The sequence below is a fragment of the Chionomys nivalis genome, chromosome 12 (genome assembly GCF_950005125.1).
Source record: "Chionomys nivalis chromosome 12, mChiNiv1.1, whole genome shotgun sequence".
NCBI classification, from domain to species: Eukaryota; Metazoa; Chordata; class Mammalia; order Rodentia; family Cricetidae; genus Chionomys; species Chionomys nivalis.
Window position 1 is genome coordinate 1,904,351 of NC_080097.1, and position 22,349 is coordinate 1,926,699.

The following is a 22,349-nucleotide window of genomic DNA, read 5'->3' on the forward strand; positions in this document are numbered from 1 at the left end:
AGCAAAACCTGAGCAAAGGGCATGTCTGTCAAGTTGGTGGGTACTCAGGAGACAATGAAAAGAACTGTGGGATACAGCAAAGAGGAAACAGATGGACAAGGAATGATAGGGTTGGGATGGGCACTGGTGCCTGGTGTAAGAGTTGGAAGAAGCAGAGCGAAGCTGGGATATGGTTTGGGTTCATTTTCTTTTGTTTAACTTAGGAAATCTTGAGAAGGAAACTCTGTAAATAAGGAACTAAGAACACCTGGGATATGGAGTAAAACAAAAAGAGCAGGAGAGGGAAGAGGGATGGAACTCACCTCCCACACCAGTTTAACCAGAAGTACTAAAGGAAAGACAGACAAAGGAATGTATGTGCACACCAAACAAGGACAGGGCAAGGAACAAGTGCAGGCAGTGTTATTAAAGGGGTTGGTCTCAGGAGTAGTCTCTTATCTATGAAGCAAAAGACAAGACAGGTTTTTAAGACAAATAAGAGGGGTCAATGATAGTAGAAGAAAATGGAATAAGTTGGAATTGGTCAGTGGGGTCAGAGAAGCCCAAGACAACTAGAGATCCAGGAAGGACACCCAGTGTTGTGCATGCACTAGTGACTCTTGTGAAAGAACTGGGGCCAAGCTGTCAAACATGTGCATGATCAAGTGTGTGTGTTATGTCAGAAGTCTTCTACAATCACCATACACAGAGTACTGGGATCAGACGTGGACCACACAACCACCGGGTGTTTGTGTGAATAACCAAATGAGATATCCCCAGTGACCAAGATGGAACCTGACAGATCAGACCTCCCTGGATCTCAGAGACAGACAAAACCAATACTATAATGAAAACAGAAGGTAATCTTCCTGGGATGAAGGCAAGTGTGAAGTGGGAAATAACAATGAAGACCAGTTTTCCACAGAGATAAGCTGTAACACCAGGCACATTGAAGACTAGTCTTCACAGAGATAAGCTGTAACACCAGGCACAACAAAGAATAGTCTTCACAGAGATAAACTGGAACACCAGGCACAACAAAGACTAGTCTTCACAGAGATAAACTGGAACACCAGGCAGGGTCTCCTGGGACTGTCAGTGCAGAAAACCTTCTGACTGCATTCTAATGGAGAAAATATGTTTTCTTTTTTTTTTTTTCGAGACAGGGTTTCTCTGTGGCTTTGGAGCCTGTCCTGGAACTAGCTCTTGTAGACCAGGCTGGTCTCGAACTCACAGAGATCCGCCTGCCTCTGCCTCCCGAGTGCTGGGATTAAAGGCGTGCGCCACCACCGCCCGGCTATATGTTTTCATTTTTAAAATTGTTATATTAGCAGGTTTTTTGTTTGTTTTTGAGATAAGGTCTTTTGAGATAAGACCTTATCTGCATAAGATAAGACTGGTGATGCAGCCAAAGATAGCCTTGAACCTCTGACCCTCTTGGCTCCACTTCCGAGTGCTGGGATTACAGTTTTGTACCTCCATTCCTGATATTTGTGAACCTGGGGCATGAACTCAGATACTAGATCACAGTGATGTAACGTGTACATGCAAAATACTCTCACAGCAGAGAGTAGGACCATGCCACAGCCTGTGTGTTATGCCACCCCTGACAAACAACATAGTTCATTATATTTTTAGAGATTTATTTTTATTTTATGTATAAGTATCTTTTGCCTACATGTGTATCTATGCACTACCAGAGTATCTGAAGCACACAGAGCTGGAGGAGGGCATCAGCTCCACTGGACATGAGTTCAAGATGGTGGTGAGCTTCCATGTGGGTGCTGGGGAACTTAAACCAAGTCTTCTTGCAAATATAACACAAGAAAGACAACTGGTGAACTTTTCCAAGACAAGGTAGGACAGTCCTTCAAAAGTCCCTGCCTCACAGGAAAGTCTGTCAGCTATACAAGGTCTATAGGTCAGAGTTGGATGCTCCAATGTTACAGAATAACTTTGTGTGACTGTTCAGGTAGCCTGATTGTTGTCACTATAACTAGGTAACATTTACCCTTCTGCGGTCTCTGATGGAGTTGAAGACTGGATAGTTATGGTTTTTCTTAGTTATAACAAAAAGTAAACTAGATACAAAACTTTAGACTCACCAAGATAAGGTAGATAATTAACTATTTTCTCTAATTTTGCCAAATACAAATGGATTGGCTATTGTAAATGTAATTCTTACTTGATAACGGCTTTTATTGTATATAATCTTACTTTGGTTTTATTGTATATAATCTTACTATGTAAAAGTTCAACCCTTCCCTTTTAATTAGACAAAAAGGGGGAAACACTGTGGAATAATCCTCTTGTACACTGTAAAGATTTATCATTAAAATTGCTTTAATAAAACACTGACTGACCAGTAGCCAGGCAGGAAGTATAGGCAAGGTGACCAAACTAAAGATGATGGGAAGGAGAAGGGCAAATCAGGGTCACCAGCCAGACACAGAGAGAGCAGGAGACACCAGCTGGCCAGCTGCCCAGGAAGTAAGGCATGCTAGAGGACAGGTAAAGCCACGAGCCACAAGGCAATACATAGATTAATAGAAATGGGTTAATTTAAGTTGTAAGAGCTAGTTAGTAATGAACCTGAGCTATTGGTGGAGTTTTTATTAGTAATATTAAGCCTCTGTGTGATTATTTGAGAGCAACTGTGAGAAAGAAAAACTCCACTTACAAATTCACTCATACTTCTGAATTCAACTCAAATTTTCAGGACATGAACAGAAAACATCCAGATTCTTTGCCAGAACATAATACTCAAGAGGCAGAAGCAGGCAGATCTCCATCAATTCAAGGCCAGCCTGGTCTACATAGTGAGTTCTAGGCCAGCCAGAGCTACATTGAGAGAACCTGCCTCAAGTAAATAAACAACAAAACCTACAGTCAATTCCCTTTGTATTATTTCTATGGTACTCACCAACAGGGCCAGATAAAAGAGCATTCAAATGGTACACTCTGATGGAAACATATTTAATGTAGTGGAAATTATATACCAAATAAAAATCTTGCCCTGATGCACACACACTAAAAAGGAAAAGGGCTCTTTAATCATGAGCTACAATTTTTTTCAATTAACAAAAATGCTAATATGAAACTATCAAAAAACAAATTAATAAATAAAATTGGTGTGTGAAAATATAGCTTATTGAGAGGAAGAATTACAAATGTTTCTCCATTTATGATGAATTACATAGCAGTAAATACATTGTAAATGAATGATACCACTCCCCCCAAAGCTGTGATCTGACCTCCATCCACACTAGGACACACACATACACCCACATTTAAAGGACTAGCCATGTAGCTCAGTTTGTAGTGTGCCCGCACAAAACCCTGGGTTAGGTCCCCAGCACTGCACAAGCGGGCATGATGGCACATGCTTATAATACCAGCACTTGAAAGGCAGAGACAGCTGGATCAGAAGTTTAAGGTCATCCTGTGCTATATAGTGAATACAAGGATAATCTGGGGTATATGTGACTATGTCTCAAAAACAAAAAAAAGGAGAGGAAAAATGTTCAGTACTCCGTCAGCTTTGTATAAATTACTATAAATGATACCTGAGGTGAATCCACTTCATAAGAGTAAAGGATAACCAAGACTCACAATTTTGGAAGCTTCAATCTATGATCGACAGGCCCACTACTTTGTGTCTGTGGTGGGATATATGGCGGGGAGTATATCATGAAACTAATTGTTATCTCCTGGCCAGGACTGAAAGAAGAAAGGAAAAGAAGGGGCTAGGGAGTATTCCTCCCTTAATGACAGATTCCCCAGTGACAGGAAAACCTCCCACCAGGTCCCACCTCTGAAAAGTTTCTACACCCTTAGAACAGTTGCAAGTGGACGAACCCTTCTCACCAGTTCCTTTGAGAACACTTCTAGTCCAAACCATAGCAATATCTGACATACAGAACATCCTAGCTTAACTTTTTATAAACTAGGGAGTGTTGGTTCTTTTCCCTCCTGATTTCAGGGCTAATCAAAGCTCCGGTTTCTGCCACTATCAAGTATCAAAGGAGGGGGAAAAGGCTCATCCTACATACAACAAGCCTGGGAAAACATCCAAATTCAGAACCAGAATGAGGGTCTCTACTGAATCTGCATTGCTTTTACAAAACTGTGAAATCAAAGTGTGTAAGACAACTATGAAATGCCAAGGGCCATCTACACACGGAACCTTACAAGTGGTTTGTGTAGTTTTGAAACCAAATCCCCTTACTGCTCAGAAAGCATTCCAGCTGAGCCATATCAGTACAGCCTCGGGATCTATAACACTTAATTACAATAGTTCGTGGAAGATGCTTGCCTAGATTTAATTATAAAGGCTTCTTTATTTGATACCTAATATCCATTTGGGGAATAGGGCATAGGCTGAGAATCACCCTATGATTGACTGACAGAAGAACTCAACACTCAGTTGTCAACTTAACACTTCCTTCTTAGACACATGAGGTTCTTGCTTTTAGAAAGCTCTCCTGCCCCAGCTCCTCTAAACTCTTTATACTATGGGCTTCATTCAGATAAAGCATCAGATGCAAGTCTGCCATAACTATCTCCAGACAACTATACTTCTCCTTTGCTGCTCCAGTCAGGCATCCACCATGAGGGCCACAGAGAAGCAGCATGGATAGGCAGAAAGGGAACTGAGCAACTGGAGATCAGGAGAGTCGAGTCCAAAGGGGCAAAGCACACAGACTAGCCCTCAGAAAGTCTTGTGAGTAATTTCATTACAAGTTTAATTCCAAATGCACAGCTTTTACAAACTGATCTTTGATACTGAGCAAAAACACAATCGCGTGATCGGCCATTTTCTTTGGACTTCACAGACTTGCGTACAATGCAGCATGAAAGAGGGCTGGCACAGTGAGCTCACACCTGAAACGAACAGCAACGAATGAAGTCTACAGAAAGCAGGATGGCGGATGAGCAGAAGTAAATGGCAAATGGAGTCAAAATAAGAAAATCACATAACAATGAGCAACCAACTATAAGCAGCTTCTTCAGAAGCAGGAAATGCCAAACGCAAGAGGCCCTTAGAATGGGGAAGGAGCAACAGGCTAAGGTGGAGCTGCCCACTGTTTCGGCTCCTACAGCGATTAGAGTCAAAAAGCAGAAGCAATTTTTGTGACTGTTTGCCACACGTGTCCACAAACATGATCCTAAGCTCCAGGCCCGGATCTGCAGTGCACAATGCCAACTGCAGCCACTAGGGCACTGCTCCTCGGAGAACTGAGTTTGTTGTTTCGTTAACCATCCTCGGGGGTTTAGGAGAAGGGGCAGGGGACAGAGCAAGGATGAGAGAAAAACCAGGAAAGAGGAAAGCAAAGAACAGGAAGCGAGGGGTGGGGAGGTGACGAAAGGGGGTGTTTTAAACCTTCACTACAAATAAAGCCCAGAGACCAAAATTCCAGACCACACTGCAGACTAAGAAAACCACTAAGAAATTCAGCAACAAATAAAAGACTAAGAAATTCAGCAACAAATAAAATAGTCCAAAAGAAACTAATTTTGCCAGTCTGGCAAACTTTCAAACACATTAATTTTTCATGAGTGAAAGTATAAACATTCTGTTATTTCTATACATCTCTCCAGATTGTCATATAAACTTTTTACTTTGATACTGAGACGCTAATACTGGAATACTTTTTCCAAGAGGTAGTACTTCCAGTCCTCCTTAAATAGATGCTCGGAGAAAGATGAATCCATGATTCAGTACTATTTCACATCACAAGGTATAACAACATTAAAATAAATATGTTTACTATAACTATGTCATTCAAATTCACTGTGTGTGTATATTTCCAGGGATCAAACTCAGGGTGTCTTGTTCTAGCTAGGCAAACCCAACCACTGAGTCGCATCCCAGCTCCCACTTCTTTCGACCTGCAGAAAGTGCTTTTGGAAATCTGCCTTTTATAATAATGGGAGGGTTTGTCCCAAGACCTTCTTAACTTTTTATTAACAAGAATTTCTGCTGCTAAAGCGCATTGGTATAGCAAACAGAAGAGCAAGGCTGGTGCCCTGCTGGGCTATGGAGCTGCAACTTTGCTGTTCGGGTTATGGGATAATAACAGGAATAATAATTTTGTCCTTTTGTATATACTGAAAATTTAGGAACAAAGGAGTAAAATGTTGTAAGTCTCTCTTTGGGGTTTTGTTTATTTAAAATCTGGTGAGCTCAGGACATGTTGCTCCAAGAGCATTTGTTGAGCATTTGTGAAGCCTTGGGTTCAGCTTCCAGCACGAGAAAGAAGAGACGCTGAAATGTTCTGTGAGATGGCCAGGTACATAAATATATAAATACATCTAATAATCCATATGTGAAGATATTAATACCAAGGTTTTTCTCCTGTCCAGATGCAATTTCTGCCCAACTCCTGAATAAAGTCACAGTCCTTCTTCACCCGATGACTGGTTTACCCTTCACACCAGGGGGTTTAAGCCATCAACCATTTAAGCTGCTGTGCTGGGTTGTGACAATTTAGTCTGCTAAGCTCACAGCTCCCAAGGGAGAGTGTTCGTTGCAAGTCTGACTTCTGTTGCTGCTGACCACTATCTAATGGACTTTAATAACAACGGCCCACAGGATAACACTTCGTTAGCCATAATGTTGCCTTAATTACGTTAATAAATAAAGGACACAGTTTGGAACAAAGTTTTATTAAATTTGCCAGTGTTGAAAATTTTTGAAAGACTGTGTGTTCATCTGTACAGCGTCACTATAAATTTGTCTACAGATAGATACCGTTTGCTTATGGACTTACGCTGCATTTCAATTTATTTTCTAAAGGAGCTCAATTTATTAGCTCCATTTCCTCAAAATCTGTACATTTCTAACTGATAGTTTCATGACAGATGTCTCTAAGCATGCTGGGCACAGAATGGGTTTACCTGGCATAAAGAAGACCACCCACCACAGCAAAGGGGGCCCACCCCCATCTGACGTTAAAGTGTTTTCATGGCTGAAAAAAATTACTGCTTTGATTTTTCCATAGCTTCGTGTATTAAATATTAATTGCTCTCTGAAAAGCTTGAATTATTTTTCATCTTGAAAAATAAAGACACGTGAATTTTAGTTTTGAACCCAAGTCATTTATGCAGTAGCAAATAAGCCAAAGTACTCATGATGAATCTAAGAGGCTAAGCAACAAAAACAACAAACAAAAAAAAAACACCATCTTAAAAAGAAAAAACAGAAGAGAAGGCTAAGCAAATTCTTAAAAGACTCTGAAATTAGAGATGTACTCTAGCACACTAAAGGGAGGGGCAGCTACGTTAAAATGCAACCCACAAAGCCAACACAATTGACACAATTCTCTATTTTTATATGCACAAAGCAAATTGAGGTTATTTTGTTGAAAAATAAGAGAGTGATAGCTGAATTCAGCTCACATACATAGTGAATTCAGCAATAATTGTATTTTTTAAATACACAACGTGACAGGCACTATGGTAGATAATAATGAATCAGCATGGGAGCCATTTAATATACTTCTTGATTAACTCATTGCCTGTCCGGTTCGCACAGACATGCTTACATGTCATAATCGTCATAATTCCCATCACCCCCACCGCTAACACTCCAGCACCTTGATCAGTGCGCAGCTCCCAGACGGGCCATTGCTAACGCTGTAACTCTCTTCCGTCTCCTGCCACTGTCCTGCAGGATCTCCAATTAAACAGAATGCCTCTGATGAGCCGTATTAATGTGAACAAATTCCTGCCAGGGATCCTATCCTATTCCATTTTGCCCTGAAATGTAGAGGAAGTAATTTAGCTAAGCCAAGATAATCAAAACATTTAAAATTGAGAGAGTATAATGTTTCTGCAGAATAAGTTTTTCTAAAGACAATAATAGCAGAAAAGAAAAAAATGTCTAAACATTTCAAATGCATTCTTTCTCCTGATTAGTTCTTTATTGAAAGGTCTAGTGTTTCAAATTTGCATAAGTATATACAGTATATTCCTGATCTTAAAAGGAGACTAATGGCTAAGTTTTATGAGAAAAGTGAACAACAAGTTTTTAAGCAACTATGCCATTTAAAAATCCCTTGATTCACTAGACCCAGAGGTCCTAGACTGTAATAGTCCCAGCTACTCAGAATGTTGAGGTTGAAGGATCACTTCAGCCCAGAAGCTCAGACAACACAATAAAACCTCATTCCAAAGTCCTTACTGCCACCCCCCACCAAAATATGTTAACAGCCTTCCGACTGATCACCTAAGTGCAAGAACTAACCTAAGTCGATTGAACCGAGTCCTGCCTTCCCTCCCTGTGCAGCACTAGAGCAGCTTCCGGGGCTTTCCGATGCAAACTCTTCACTGAAGGATGTCAGTTATAAACATCTGTTTAATACTGATAAATACTCAGAATAATCTTTGGGTCTAAACATTAGGAAGTGTTATGACCTACAAAGTCCAACTGGAAAATATGGAACACAATGGCCAATATCTTAACATATCCTTTAGTAGTCAAGGCAACTTAGAATGTATTTCTTACAGGGCTGGCAAAATAATCCAGTAAGTAAAGAGACTTGATACCAGTTCTGATGCCCAGAGTTCAATTCCTACACCCCACAGGGCAGTGGGGAGAAGAGACTCCTGCAAGGCATCCTCTGACCACACGCCTAATATGGTGCAGGCACCAGGCCTGGAGAGAGGACTCAGCTGTTAAGCATTGGCTTCTCTTCCAAAGAAGCTGGGTTCAATTCCCAGCAACCACAAAATGGCACAATTGTCTGTATGATTCAAGTTTCAGGAGCTCCAATACCTTTTTGTGGCCCTTGTGGACACCAAGCATACACGTGGTGCAAACATACATGTAGGCAAAACAATCATACACAAATTAATAATTAATTTAATGTAATAATAAATGTATGTAAAAAGAATATGCTACTTAACTATATCACCTTAGGAACAATACTGGTAGCTCCCAAGCCTGAAATTCTAGCGAATAGAGAGGCTGAGGCAGGAAATTCTGTGAGTGTCAAGGTTTTCTTGAACTACAGAAGAGTTCAAGAAAAAGAAAAAACTCTAACTCTTGTCCAGTTTGAAATGATGAGAAATATTCTGAAATCATCTATAAAGGGGGAAAATGATTGTGCTTGTTACATTTCAATTATATTAATCTTGGTAGATACCTAAAGTAAAACTAGAGATGAGCTAACCAAGATATAGATATATTACTTCACAATGATATATATTTAAATAAATGAAAAAAAAAAGCTATTCCAACAACTTCCTTGAATGGTAAGTGTTTCCCTCAGGTTTCCTACACCACAGTCTATGTTAATGTATTCCAGTTCCATTTACCTGATCATTACCCTCCGGTTTGTTCAGCTGGAACCAGCATACACTAATTACTCGGGCATCATGATGTCCTATCTGTCCTCCGGTCCACCCAAGCCAGCCGGGGAGTATTATCAAGGGTGGGCTCAAAGAGTGATGACTCCCTCACTGGACTGTCAATCACCCCAGAGTACTCCCAAGAAACACCACTCCATCTCATTATGGAATCCTAAGGCTGAAACTCAAGCACCCACCAGGAATCACACTTTAAACAGCAGGCTGCTTGGGAAAGATGTGAGTCACCACGAATAGTTTCCTGATTTTAGGGTCCTGTTTCAAAGCTATAAATATCAGATATTGCTCATTTAAATTCAGCATGACTGTACACAAAGCAATGAAATGGAAGTATAGAAAAAATATGGCCAAGGGTTGAAGCACAGAATCATTTTCCTTGTTGAAATGAAGAGTCTTCACCTTTTAAATTTAATCTTGATTAAATCCTTTCATTTAAAAAATTAATTTCTAACTTTAGTGGTTTAATAAAAATATTTTATTCCTTTATGTGAAAAAATATTTTGATCTTAGCATTTACTTAAAATATAAAGAATGAATGGATGCTACCTGAGAGCATCTGGAACACAAATATGATCGTCTCTAAACGGTCTCTGCACTGCTCACCAAACCAGGGAAACTACTAGTCACTAAAACAATTAAAAAGTTCTAAAATCACAGTAAACTAGAAACTAACAGTGCTGACATGTTCCTTCCTTGCCTTGTAAGTTAGCAAAATAGTGATGAAGCCCTCATTAGTACATCAAGAAATTCTCTCAAAATACCAAAGTAGCCTCTGCTAAGAACCAGTGTGTTTATGCAGACCTGTCTCCTCTTGTGCTAACAAGAGGCCCTAGCTTACCCGGCTGTAGAACATGCTCTCCCAGTCAACTTTCCTAGGACCCTGCTAGGACAACAGTTCTCAACCTGTGGGCCAAGATCCCTTTGGGGGTCAAAAAACCCTTTTACAGGGTCACCTAAGACCACCTGAAGACACAGATATTTACATTAAAATTCATAACAATAGCTAAATTATAGATTTGAGGTAGCAACAGAAATACTTTTATGGTGGGGTCACAGCATGAGGAACTAACTGTATTAGAGGGCGGCTGTGTTAGGAAGGTTAAGAACCATGGCTCCAGGCCATCCTTCCTCCCATATTAATGCTTTGTTCAATTTCAAAACAAAAATACTGTGTTCACTAGGGTTTAAAATGAAAAACATACAAAATAACTTAGAAATGATTAGCATTTAAAATATTTAGTTTTCTGATATAAAATCTGGAAGTCCTCATTTAGGTCTTAAAACTTTGATGTTAAGTTCAAATCACAGTTTACAGACTAGAAACTCAAGCTTATTTTGCCTTCATTGTCCACCATTCTATAGCTCTTGTCTTAGTACATTACCTAGCATGTCTGAAATGCTATTAAGTAGTCATAGTTAAGGTCATGAGAATGAGATGACCAACCTCAACAGATGCATCAAAAAAGTCCCCAGCCCCTCCGCATGTGAGGGCACAGCTAAAAACCTTCATCTCTTTATGAGGGCAATTCCTAAAAATTAGGAAGGAGACCCACACCAACGGCCAAACTTTCCAGGTCCCTTACCTTGACTTTCTAATCTCTACAATTATAAAGGTAATTTTCTATTGTGTATAAGCCAGCTCATTTATGGTACTGTGTTGCTGCCGTTTAAACAGAATAATCAAGCAAAGAAGAAAACAAGACTCAAACATCTAAAATCAGGAATGAAAATGGAGCTATTACCACACCCCTCACGGAAATAAAACACTAACAAAGAAATACCATAAACAACTTCATACCAATGAACTACAAAACAGACGAAGTGGACAGATTCCTAGACACAAACAAATTCAAATATTGACTAGAAAATAACAACAGAGCATCGGCAGTCAAAGAACAAATACCCACAGAGAAACTAGATCCAGGCCTCATAGATGAATCATACAAACACTTTAATTAAAGAGTGCCAACGCTTTACACGTGTTCCCTGCAAAACAGAAGACTTTTCAATCCATGAGGCCAAGATAACCAATTTTTTGTTTTATTTTGTTTTGTTTTTGTTTTTCAAGTTCTCTGTATAGTTCCTGGCTGTCCTGGAACTCACTCTGCAGACCACACTGACCTTGAACTCACAGAGATCCACCTGCCTCTGTCTCCCAAATGCAAGAATTAAAGGGGTACTTCATCCCACCCTCCCTACTAAGATATTTTAATACTGACCAAAGATAGGAAAACTACAAAGCAGTGTCCTCCAAACTAACAGACAGTCAACTCAAGGATGTTTTCAGTTAGCTTCTGCCTCACAAAGAAAGCAAGAGAATTTATATAATTCAGATGATAGGTGTTTGGCTAGCAGGCACAAAGCCCTGGGTTTGATACCCAACATGCAATGAACTTGGAATTGGGGCACATGCCTATAATCTCAACACTTGGGTGTAGGAGACAAGAGAATCAGAAGTACAGGGTTATCTTCAATTCAATTACAGAGTCTGAGTACAACCTAGGCTACATGAGATTTGTAACGAGAGAGAGAGAGAAAGAGAGAGAGAGAGAGAGAGAGAGAGAGAATTTTGAAGAATATATTGAGCATGGACGGAGCTAGCTCAGTAATTAAGAGCACTTGCTGCTCTTGCAGAGAACCAAGGTACAGTTCCCAACACCCACATCACAGTTCCCACCCATCTACAACTCCAGTTCCCAGAATTCTGATGCCATTCACTGTCATGTAAGGGTGATGTGGGATGTCCTTCTGTATATGCCTTGCTTTTATTGGCTAATGAATAAAGCTGTTTTGGCCTATGGCAGGGCAGAATATAGCCAGACTGGAAGGGATAGAAAGAGAGAGTAGGCGGAGTCAGGGAGACACCAGGTAACTGCCAAAGGAAAAGGACCTTAGGAACCTTAGGAACCTTACCGGTAGGCCACAGCCTCGTGGCTATACACAGATTGATAGAAATGGGTTAATTTAAGATGTAAGCACTGGCTAGGAATATGTTAGAGTCATTATTCAAACAGTGTTGTAATTAATACAGTTTCTATGTGATTATTCAGGTCTGTAAGGCAGGGGGAAAAAGAACGAGCAGTCTCTGCCTACATAGAAGCATTGCACAAACACACATGCAAGCAAATACTAATATATATAAAATAAAAATAAATTTTTTTTTTTGGTTTTTTTTCGAGACAGGGTTTCTCTGTGGCTTTGGAGCCTGTCCTGGAACTAGCTCTGTAGACCAGGTTAGTCTCGAACTCACAGAGATCTGCCTGCCTCTGCCTCCCAAGTGCTGGGATTAAAGGCGTGCGCCACCATCACCCGGCTAAAAATAAATCTTTAAAAAATAATAAAGTAGCAGTTCTCACATTATCTCATTATTACCATATGAGAAATGAAAATTATTACTACTGAAATCATCAAGTTTTTAAAAATTAGCAAGGAATAAGGATCAATTTTTTTTCAAATCAAACTATATATACAAAACCAATTTAACTGCTTTTTATTAGAAGATATTTTGAACACAACCATCAAAAAAATTATGTAGCTAACATTTATTTTCAGCAAATTAGTTTGCAATTCTTTCATCTAGATTTTTGAAAAGGAAGTTACAATAAGACAGAATGAGTAATAGTTTCGAATAGAACACATTTTTAAAACCACTACACTTTAAAGGATCTTTCTACTAAGTTCATTACTAAACTACTAAAGTGACATCAAAAATAGAGCAAAAGGACAAAAACCAGTGACTTAAAAGTACAGCTACTCACATCTCAGTCCACGAAGTTCTAACACTCTGCCCTCTTTTCCCATGGGATTTCTTCCTACTCACTCATAGTTCATTGCTGCTAGAAAAGGCCTGCTGTGTTAAAGACGCCACCTAAAATTACACACCATTCACCGCTTTATGCCATACCTCCTTTTGTTCAGATCCAATTAGCATCAGCCTATCTCTCATTTATCAAACTTTCTGCTGAACGCATTAGTGCCTTTAGGAAAGATTAGACAACGGCAGCATTCCCTTAGCCATCCTGGAACTATGCTGGGAGATGTTCATAAGGGGCACTGTGCAAACAGCCCATCCATCTGCCAACTGTCTTGTGCTTGGTTTTAATCTATTTGCTGATCAGCAGTAAGCCTGGCCACCTTGGTCTGCAGCTTGAAGGGGGCAGGGATAGTTAAGACATTATAATACTTCCATTGTGTTTGTGTTAACAGTGAACAATTAAATAGTTTTTAAAATTGAATACACCTTTTGCAAGTGACGGAAAAATAAAGCAAATATCCTTTCATTTCTAGCCTGATGGAACCAAATTAAGTCCTGCCTGAAACTAAGTAAAAATATACTCACAGAACTGGCGTCAACATCACTGTGAATGGCAACTGTCTTGATGCCCATCTTCTTGCAAGTTTTAATAACCTAGTCAAAACACATCATAAGTTAACCGAGATCTATATGCAAAGGGGCTTTAATCCATTTCAGAGAAAAATAAAAAATAATTCAAATTATACTCACCCTACATGCAATTTCTCCTCTGTTAGCAATGAGAATTTTATCAAAAGTCTGACAAGAGACAAAAAAGAAAATTGATTGTTACTCTTAGTTTAAAAAAAACAAGATTTTTCCACAACTAACAATAAATGCATGTTTCTAGTAAACAATTACTCTCTAGAGTAATATTAAATACTATATATAATATGTTCATTTACAACCAGAAATCAATTAAATTCATCTGGTGTTGACTGAGTTTTCTGTCCCACCAGGTCCCACAGCCGTTCAGTTCCAAATAATCACACGGAGGTCTACATTAATTATAAACTGATTGGCCTATCAGTTCAGGCTTCTTATTAACTCTTATAACTTATATTAGCCCATATTACTTGTCTGTGTTAGCCACATGGCTTGGTACCTTTTTCAGCAAGGCAGTCACATCTTGCTTCCTCTGTATCTGAATGACAACTGCAGACTGAATCTTTTCTCTTCCCAGAATTCTTATTTCCCTACCCATATTTCCTGCCTGGTCACCCTGCCTCTACTTCCTGCCCGGTGCCTATACTTCCTGCTTGGCTACTGGCCAATCAGCATTTATTTAAAATACAAGTGACAGAGTACAGACCATTGTCCCACAGAAATCTGGTAGGCTTTGGTCCTATAATAACTTGGTTAAAGCATCAATTGACTAGGTTAAATTATTTAAATAACCAAACTATACTGGTTGCCACAGAGAAACATGCCTACTATATTACAAAGTTCTGGATTCAACTCTCAGCACTTGCTGTTTTTACAGAGGACCCAGCCTCAGTTCTCAGCACCCACATGACAGCTCCCAACCATTCATAACTCCAGTGCCAGGGGACCCAACACCCTTTTCTGACTTCTTTGGGCACCAGGCACAATGTAAACATACACACATGTAGGTAAACACTCATACACATAAAAATAAAATAGAGTGTATTCTTGTATCTTAGGAAAGACACTGTTTTAGTCTACATTTGGAAAGCTTAAAATCTCAAAACTGGAAAAACTTCAGAAGTCTTGATTTAACACACATGGCTTATTCTCCTAGGTAGCCTGAGACCATCCTTGCTGGTTAACTGGTAAACTCTCAACTTAATGAAACCTGAGCCAGTCTTGATCACAGAATCCACTCACCCAGGCCTCATATTGTGAGGTCACAATAAATTCCTGTTAAACAGTACGTATTTCCAAAGAAATATGGTGCACTTGAAACAGTCACGTTTAACCAGCATCACACAGACTCATCTGGTAGAAGTGTCGAAATATGGTGCACTTGAAACAGTCACGGTTAACCAGCATCACACAGACTCATCCGGTAGAAGTGTCGGATCACGGCTGTTAGTTACAGGCTAAGCAACCGTTGGCACAGATATGTAGTATAAAGTATTATCAAATCATAAAGACACAGTAAAAGTCCCTCTTACTTCCTGTTCCACAGTGACTCTAAGTCAGTCTGGAGTTGCCCAGGATGGAAACCAACAATTCCGCATGTTCTCCTACCCTGGATTCCCAGGAAACAGAGCAAAGATCACGGAAGCACCTCCCACTGGAGCATGAGAGGGCGACAGAAGCCTGAAGGTAAGCACTCTCAAAGAGGGTTAGCGCTACTGACTGCTATTGAAGGGGTTAAACTCTCCCACTCTCACAACTGAATTTAGGTTTCAGGTCTCTGAGAAGGGCAAAGCAAGTGTCTCTCCCAACAAAGGGCTGTTTATCCACACTGCCCTTCCATTCTGGGTCTAGGGAGAGAAACACAGAAGGCCTAAGCCAGCCTCACAGTGTCTCAAGGACAAATTCAGCAGCCCCCTTCTGAATCATGTCCAGACTTGCCCAAGCTTGTGCAAGAATGTCTCAAAATGATAAAGACTAAAGCTCAACCAATTAAAAATATACCAATGTAACTGCTGCTGGCTTAACTAATTACATATGAGATGACCTGACTGTCCCTCGCTGTGCCTGAAAGGTGCCTGCATACTCATCTCAGGGTCGGCACCATTTTGCACAGGTGAATGGCCCTGCAAATGCTGGAATATTAATAAACGCCCTTTGCTTTTACATACTATTTGAGTCTGGGGTCTCCTTCAGCATTTCCTCAGACCCTTACAGTACTCAGTCCTACAGCACTCACGCCAAACTAAGCAGTAAGAAAACTGTGTGAAAATCAATATTTGCATTTCTATACTCATAAACTGTACAAATTCAATATGGATCATCACATCAACCTTCCAGTCATAAATTTTCTTTTAAATAAATTATACACATAAATTATATGCCTCAAAAACTTTTTTTTAATTTATGTATTTTATGTGTATGAATGTTTTCTCTGAATGCATATGTATGTACATGCATGTGTGGGACTGGTACCTGTAGAGGTCAGAGGAGGGTTTCAGATCCCCTGCAAGTGGAGTCACAGATAGTTCTGGGATGTGGGGAACTGAACCCGGTCCTGTGCAATAGCAACAGGTGCTCCAGCCTCCTCAGAAATTCTAAAGCACTGAAGATAAGCCCTGTCCCCGCCCCAAAGGCATTCTTCCAGATCGCCTTCTTCCAGAATGTTCCACACAGGAGTAAGCTAAGGCTGACCTCCCCCTCTGCACCAGCAATGGGCACCAACTGATAAGCAGCACAGCACGAAGACAGCCAACAGGGCAGGTGCTAGGCTGAAGCTGTGTCCAGGATACTGGGTACAGCAGTGGCAGCATGACTAGGGTGGATAAAGGCAGGCACACTAAAGAAAAAGAGTCACCCCAAAAAGCTACAAGGGATTTTTAGTTTAGCCTATGCATTTGATAAAATAGGGAGCTTCATGAGACTAAAACACCAGCTAAGGAAAGGACTCAATGCCATTTAAGGAGCAAAGACGTTATGTTATATGTAGAGGACCACGGCGAAAGCAGCACTCTGAAGAGAAAGAGCAACGCACAACTAAAACCCAGGACCTGAAGACAGAGGGGCTTCTGGGGGCCAGAAGAGGGGCAGCTGTGGGCCGCTCTGAAGCTGCACGAGGAATGGCACAAAGTTTCCCCGAAGGTTTTGTTTGTTTTATTTTTTGTTTGGTTTTCTTGGGGGGGGGGGGGCGTTGGTTTTTCAAGACAGGGTTCCTCTGTGTAACAGCCCCAGCTGTCCTGGGTCCTGGAACTCACTCTGTGGACCAGGCTGGCCTCAAACTCACAGAGATCCACCTGCGTCTACCTCCTGAGTGCTGGGATAAAGGTGTTCGCCACCACCGCCCGGCTTCGAAGCTCTTCTTATTCATCCTCTCTATGCCTTTCCTTCTTTCCTTCTGTTCTTTGGGCTTCACCAATTGCTACCAGGACTCTAGGCCACCACTGCACATCTCTTCATTCAGAGACCATGAGAAGGAACGAGCTTGTCAGGTCTCCTGAGTACTCCATGAGGAACGGCTCTAGACAGCCACTGGATGCTTCTGAGCAGCCACAACCCCCCGCCGGACAACGGGAACTAGTGGGAAGGTCCGAATCCTACACAGCGTTGATGTCAGAGAACGCCGTGACTGCCGTGAGTATGACAATGCAGGCGCTCTAGGCTGCGTCATAAATGCCACCTGAGGTCAAGCTTATGAAGACACCCTCACATGGCGCTGGCCCACACTAACTTGGGGCCACTCAAACTTCCTGCTCTCTTCCAAACAAAGCACCCTCAGATTAAATCCTTATTTCAATGAATATACATGAAATAAGTTGACATGTTAAAACTTAAATCTTTGTAGGGACAAGCAGGGCTGCACACGCCTGTAATTCCACCACTGAGAAAGGTAAGGAAAGAGGATCTCGCATCTAAGGCCACCCCGGGGCTACATGATCAGACCACATCTCAAACAAGGACAAATACTTGACCGTGCATGCTTATACAAATAGATGCATTCTTATTAAAAAATAAATTTCTCCTACCTTAATTTTGGCCTGATATGAGTCCCTAATACAATGATGAGTAAGGAAGAAATCGGGGCTAGGAGGAAGGCTCAGATGGTAAAGAACCACGTGCAAACTTGAAGACCTGAGTTCAAATCTCTAACACCCACAAAAACGCCTGGGCGTTGCCACTTGGGCACCCGCAACACCAGCACAGTGAAAAGTAGAAACAGGGGCTTGATCACTTGGTGCCCTGACCAGTGCAGTGAGAGGTGGAGGTCCCTGGGGCTTGCTGCAGGCCTAACTGCAGGTTCAGTGAGAGACCATCTCAAGGGAGTGAAGTCAGAGAAGATAAAGTGCGACACCAGGTGTCCTCCTCTGACCTCCACAGGGACACGCACACAGCACACATGCACACACATGTAAGAGAAGAAAAGGAAAAGGAAGCCTGTGATACTTCAGAAATATAACAAATAATTACAATATCAATAAAATTCAATCCGTCCACTGAACACGATAAGGCAACAAGAAAGTAAAACCATTCTAACTTAGATCTTGAGAGTGCTTATAAAATACTCACTTTTTCTTGAGGGTCATGTCCCGCAGAACTGAGGCTTCGCGACACCACGAGGTACTGCTGTGAATAGACAGGTGCACGCTATTAAAAAATAGAAAAAAGTGAAAGCAATTAAATTCTTGTGGGTTTTATCTTTTTTCAGAGTACTTCTTTAAGTTTGCTTCTACCTAAAATCTTCAGTCTATATATACAATGTTGATTCCGGACTCTCTGAGCATGGCGGTCAATGAAGACTGATGAGAAGCCAAGGACAATGGCACTAGGTTTCGATCCTAATACATGAACTGGCTTTGTGGGAGCTTAGCCTGTTTGGACGCTCACCTTTCTGGACGTAGATAGAAGGACCTTGGTCTTCCCGCAGGGCAGGGAATTTGGACTGCTCTTCAGTATCGAGAGGGAGTGGGAATGGAGTGGGGGGAGGAGAAGAGGAGTGGGGATAGGGGGAGGGAAGTGGGGGGAGGGCAATATTTGGGAGGAGGGGAGGGAAATGGGAAATGGGGAGCAGGTGGAAATTTTAATTAAAAAAGAATAAAAATAAATAAATAAGTAAAAAAAAAAAAAAAAGAACATAACTTGGTTATCAATCAAAGGGAAACCATAACTGTAGACTCATTCCTTTGACATGTGAGAGGAACCAAAGGTGTGAGACAAAACATGGAAACAGAGGTGGGGGCAGAGTGAGGAGCACACACCAGAGGGGGGGTGACCCATCAGAGAGGGGGTGACCCATCAGAGGGGGGGGTGACCCATCAGAGAGGGGGTGGCTCATCAGAGGGGGGATGACCCATCAGAGGGGGGGTGACCCATCAGAGGGGGGATGACCCATCAGAGAGGAGGTGACCCATGGGGGGGGTGACCCATCAGACAGGGGGTGGCTCATCAGAGAGGGGGTGACCCATCAGAGAGGGGGTGACCCATCAGAGGGGGGATGACCCATCAGAGGGGGGGTGACCCATCAGAGAGGGGGGTGGTCCATCAGAGGGGGGATGACCCATCAGAGGGGGGGTGACCCATCAGAGAGGGGGGGTGACCCACCAGAGGGGGGATGACCCATCAGGGAGGGTGACCCACCAGAGGTAGCCTCTGAAGGGTATAGCAGGTGTGCATTTCAGAGGAAGAGCGTCCAGCTAACATTCTCAAGGGCCCGCGTACTGTGGCTTTAAGGTGCTTTGATTTCTCAATCCTAACAGTGACTAGTAACTTAAAAAAAAAAAAAAAAAGTTCCTATTTTATTTGCTGAGTCATTACTTTTTTCCAGCACACAGGGATCTGATGGATAAAAGTCTGAAAATAATGAAGTTCACTTCTAGTTTATTTTATTTATGGAGAAAGTATATCTTAATGCCTTAAGACATCAAGAAAATAAATAATAAAAATTGTAACACATATGGGATGGGATCTGACTATGTCTCTGACTGGATGTCCTTATTGTTGGTTTGGGTTTGGTTTTTGGTTGTTGCTTGAGAAAGGGACTCACTGTGCAAACAAACTGTAAGAATAAACTAAAAACAAACCTCAAATGCAAAAGCTAGCTGGGCATTTCTCCGTGTCTGCTGGGTCACATATGCAGTGAGCTACACAGCAGCCCTTACAGCTTCACCTGTGGACAGAAGAGCTGGCATGCTGACCAGCTCTCCCTAATAATACTATAGCCACACAGTGGTCTACTGCAGCACTGTGCCAACCTACTCTGTTCAAAGTAATGCTATTTTACCCAGGCATGGGGGCACAAGGTAGAGGCAGGTGGATCCCCTAAAACCCATGACCTCACTAGCTACACGTAATTTCTGAGTTCACAGTGCTAGACACCATGGCCTCTCCTACTGAGTGGGTCGTAAGTCCAATCAGATGACTGGTGGTTACCCCAGGATATAAGTGCTATTATTCCATCTTCCAAAATGTCTTTTATGTAAGGCAAAAACCACATGGTATCTTAAGTCACTGAAATCAAGCATATTGGAGTTATGGATGCAGCTCCTAGGCTACTTAGCATCCACAGGTGCTTACCTAGCATTCATGAAGGCCAGGTTTCAATCCAAAGCACACAACATAATGATATTAATTGGTACACTTCATTTCTGATGAGAGAAATCAAATGAGATTTTTTTCAAGAGATTCACAGACAGACATTCTCAGTATCCAGTTACTTCACTTAAGAGACTGAGAATAAATGATACTTTCTTACAAATTCCAAATGTCTTTGCAAAAAGCAAAGCTTTGACAAGAATTTACTAAGACGATAGTTTTTAAGACCTTGCAGTAAGAAAGAATTTCTAGATTCCAGAATACTTAGCTATTACTCTTGGGTATTTATATTTATACCCAAGAAACTGGCATGCTTATATGGGAGGTTATGCCAGTCTGTTCAGTGCAGCATGAATAGACAAAAAAAAGTTTGCTGCTTATGAAGTCAATAATAAAATGTAATGCAGTCATACAGTGAGGGACTCTCTAGAAGCTAAGTACAACACACTAAATCTATGTATTAACTGCAAAAGAAGAAAATCATCAGGAAAGAAAACTGAAGCAATGAACATATTATAGTGACGCCTGTGTGAATTTGAATAAAACCAGCTTATCAACCCGATTAGCATACCGATTATGAGAAAACACTTTTCTCTGAAACCCTAAAGCATTAATTTTGGGGACATGTATCAGTTCCCAGAATTGGTTACGGCTGTTGATATTAAGGGAGCTCTACAGAAAGTAAACTGTGGCCAAGCAAAGTAATTAAATGATACAATCTAAATATCCATTTTTCTTTAAAACAAAAGCTCTCTGGGGCAAGGAACAACAGTAATGACAAATGCAAACTGACGCTTACATTTGGGGGAAGAATGCAGCTTTCCACACAGGAGAGGAATGACAACGCCTGAGGACCAGCATAAGCTCAACCTCACAGCTTTTTCAACTCAAGCCACCCACTTAAACAAATGCTTCTCTCTCAGTTAGAAAACAAGAGCCCAGCTGATTTCCCCCCAAGGTTCTGCACTGACCAGAACTGCTATTATTCAAAATAAGAACTTAGTTCCTGTACACAAGAGCCACCAGGAGTTACAGAAAACACACAATTTATTCTAACAACACAACAGCCAAGATGGTGGAAGCGCTGTCAGTGTTGAGACTCTATGACAGGAAACAAACAGAAAATGCAGAAGAGCTTATATAATTTTGAAAATGTGAACATGCATTATTCTAGGCAACTCTCAAAATAAAAACCTCAGGTGCACCACACTCCATGGGTCCAAGAACAACGGACTTGGTTAAACTTGGCTCGAGAATAGAGAACACTCCAGAAACCTTTAAGCAGCTAATCTCTGAAGAATGTTTGAGCCAGCTAAATCTGTGTATTGTGTATTTACTCTCAAAAAAAGATCAATAATGTAAAACTAGACTTAAAAACACCTACACCACACAGTTCAAGAATTAACCAAATCTAATACAAGTTACTCATGAACTAATAGAAGAAATGTAACAGAATGGGTGAGTGAGCACCAAGGTTGTGGAGTCTTCATGCCTTGAAAGTGCTTGGCTAAAAGATCTAAGAGGCTGTATTTTGCCAGTTTTGTATGAGACAGATACACACAAAGAAAATACAGTTTGTAGACATGTGGAGTCACAATAATGCAGCCCAGCATTTGAAAAAGTATGGATGCCCCTGGACAGTCAGTAACTAGAGACTGAAATCATTAAAGGTGACAGAACTACCCCGGAAAAACAAGAGGCTAAGTGTGCCAATCTTCCCATTCAGTCTGAAACTGCTAGTCTGAACTGGTTGGATCTGCTCGTTCACCTCCAGCAAGAAAGACCTTCATAAAGTTTGAAAACGAAGAGCCAAACTACACACAGGGCCTAGGTTCAATATCCAATACCACACAAAATGAAAGTTTTGAGGAAAAACTTTTAAACAACTGAGAACTAGCACAAACAAAAGAGGAAGACTGAGGTGTTCCCAGGTGGCATTGCCATCAATCTTTCTCCTCGGAAAGGAAGGTCACTGTATTCTTCATTCCTAGGGAAGAAATCAATGCCTGCTAACAGC

General features: G+C 41.2%; 1 protein-coding gene across 1 annotated transcript in view; it reads right to left on the reverse strand.

Annotated features, from left to right (window-relative positions):
- Pcca (propionyl-CoA carboxylase subunit alpha) overlaps positions 1-22,349 on the reverse strand; it is a 291,408-nt gene that overhangs the window by 248,913 nt on the left and 20,146 nt on the right. Inside the window, exons 2-4 of the mRNA XM_057785910.1 lie at positions 18,311-18,388; positions 13,856-13,903; positions 13,691-13,759 (exon numbers count right to left, since the gene is read on the reverse strand). Of these exons, the coding sequence (XP_057641893.1) occupies positions 13,691-13,759; positions 13,856-13,903; positions 18,311-18,388 (195 nt within the window). The remainder of the gene's footprint in view (positions 1-13,690; positions 13,760-13,855; positions 13,904-18,310; positions 18,389-22,349) is intronic.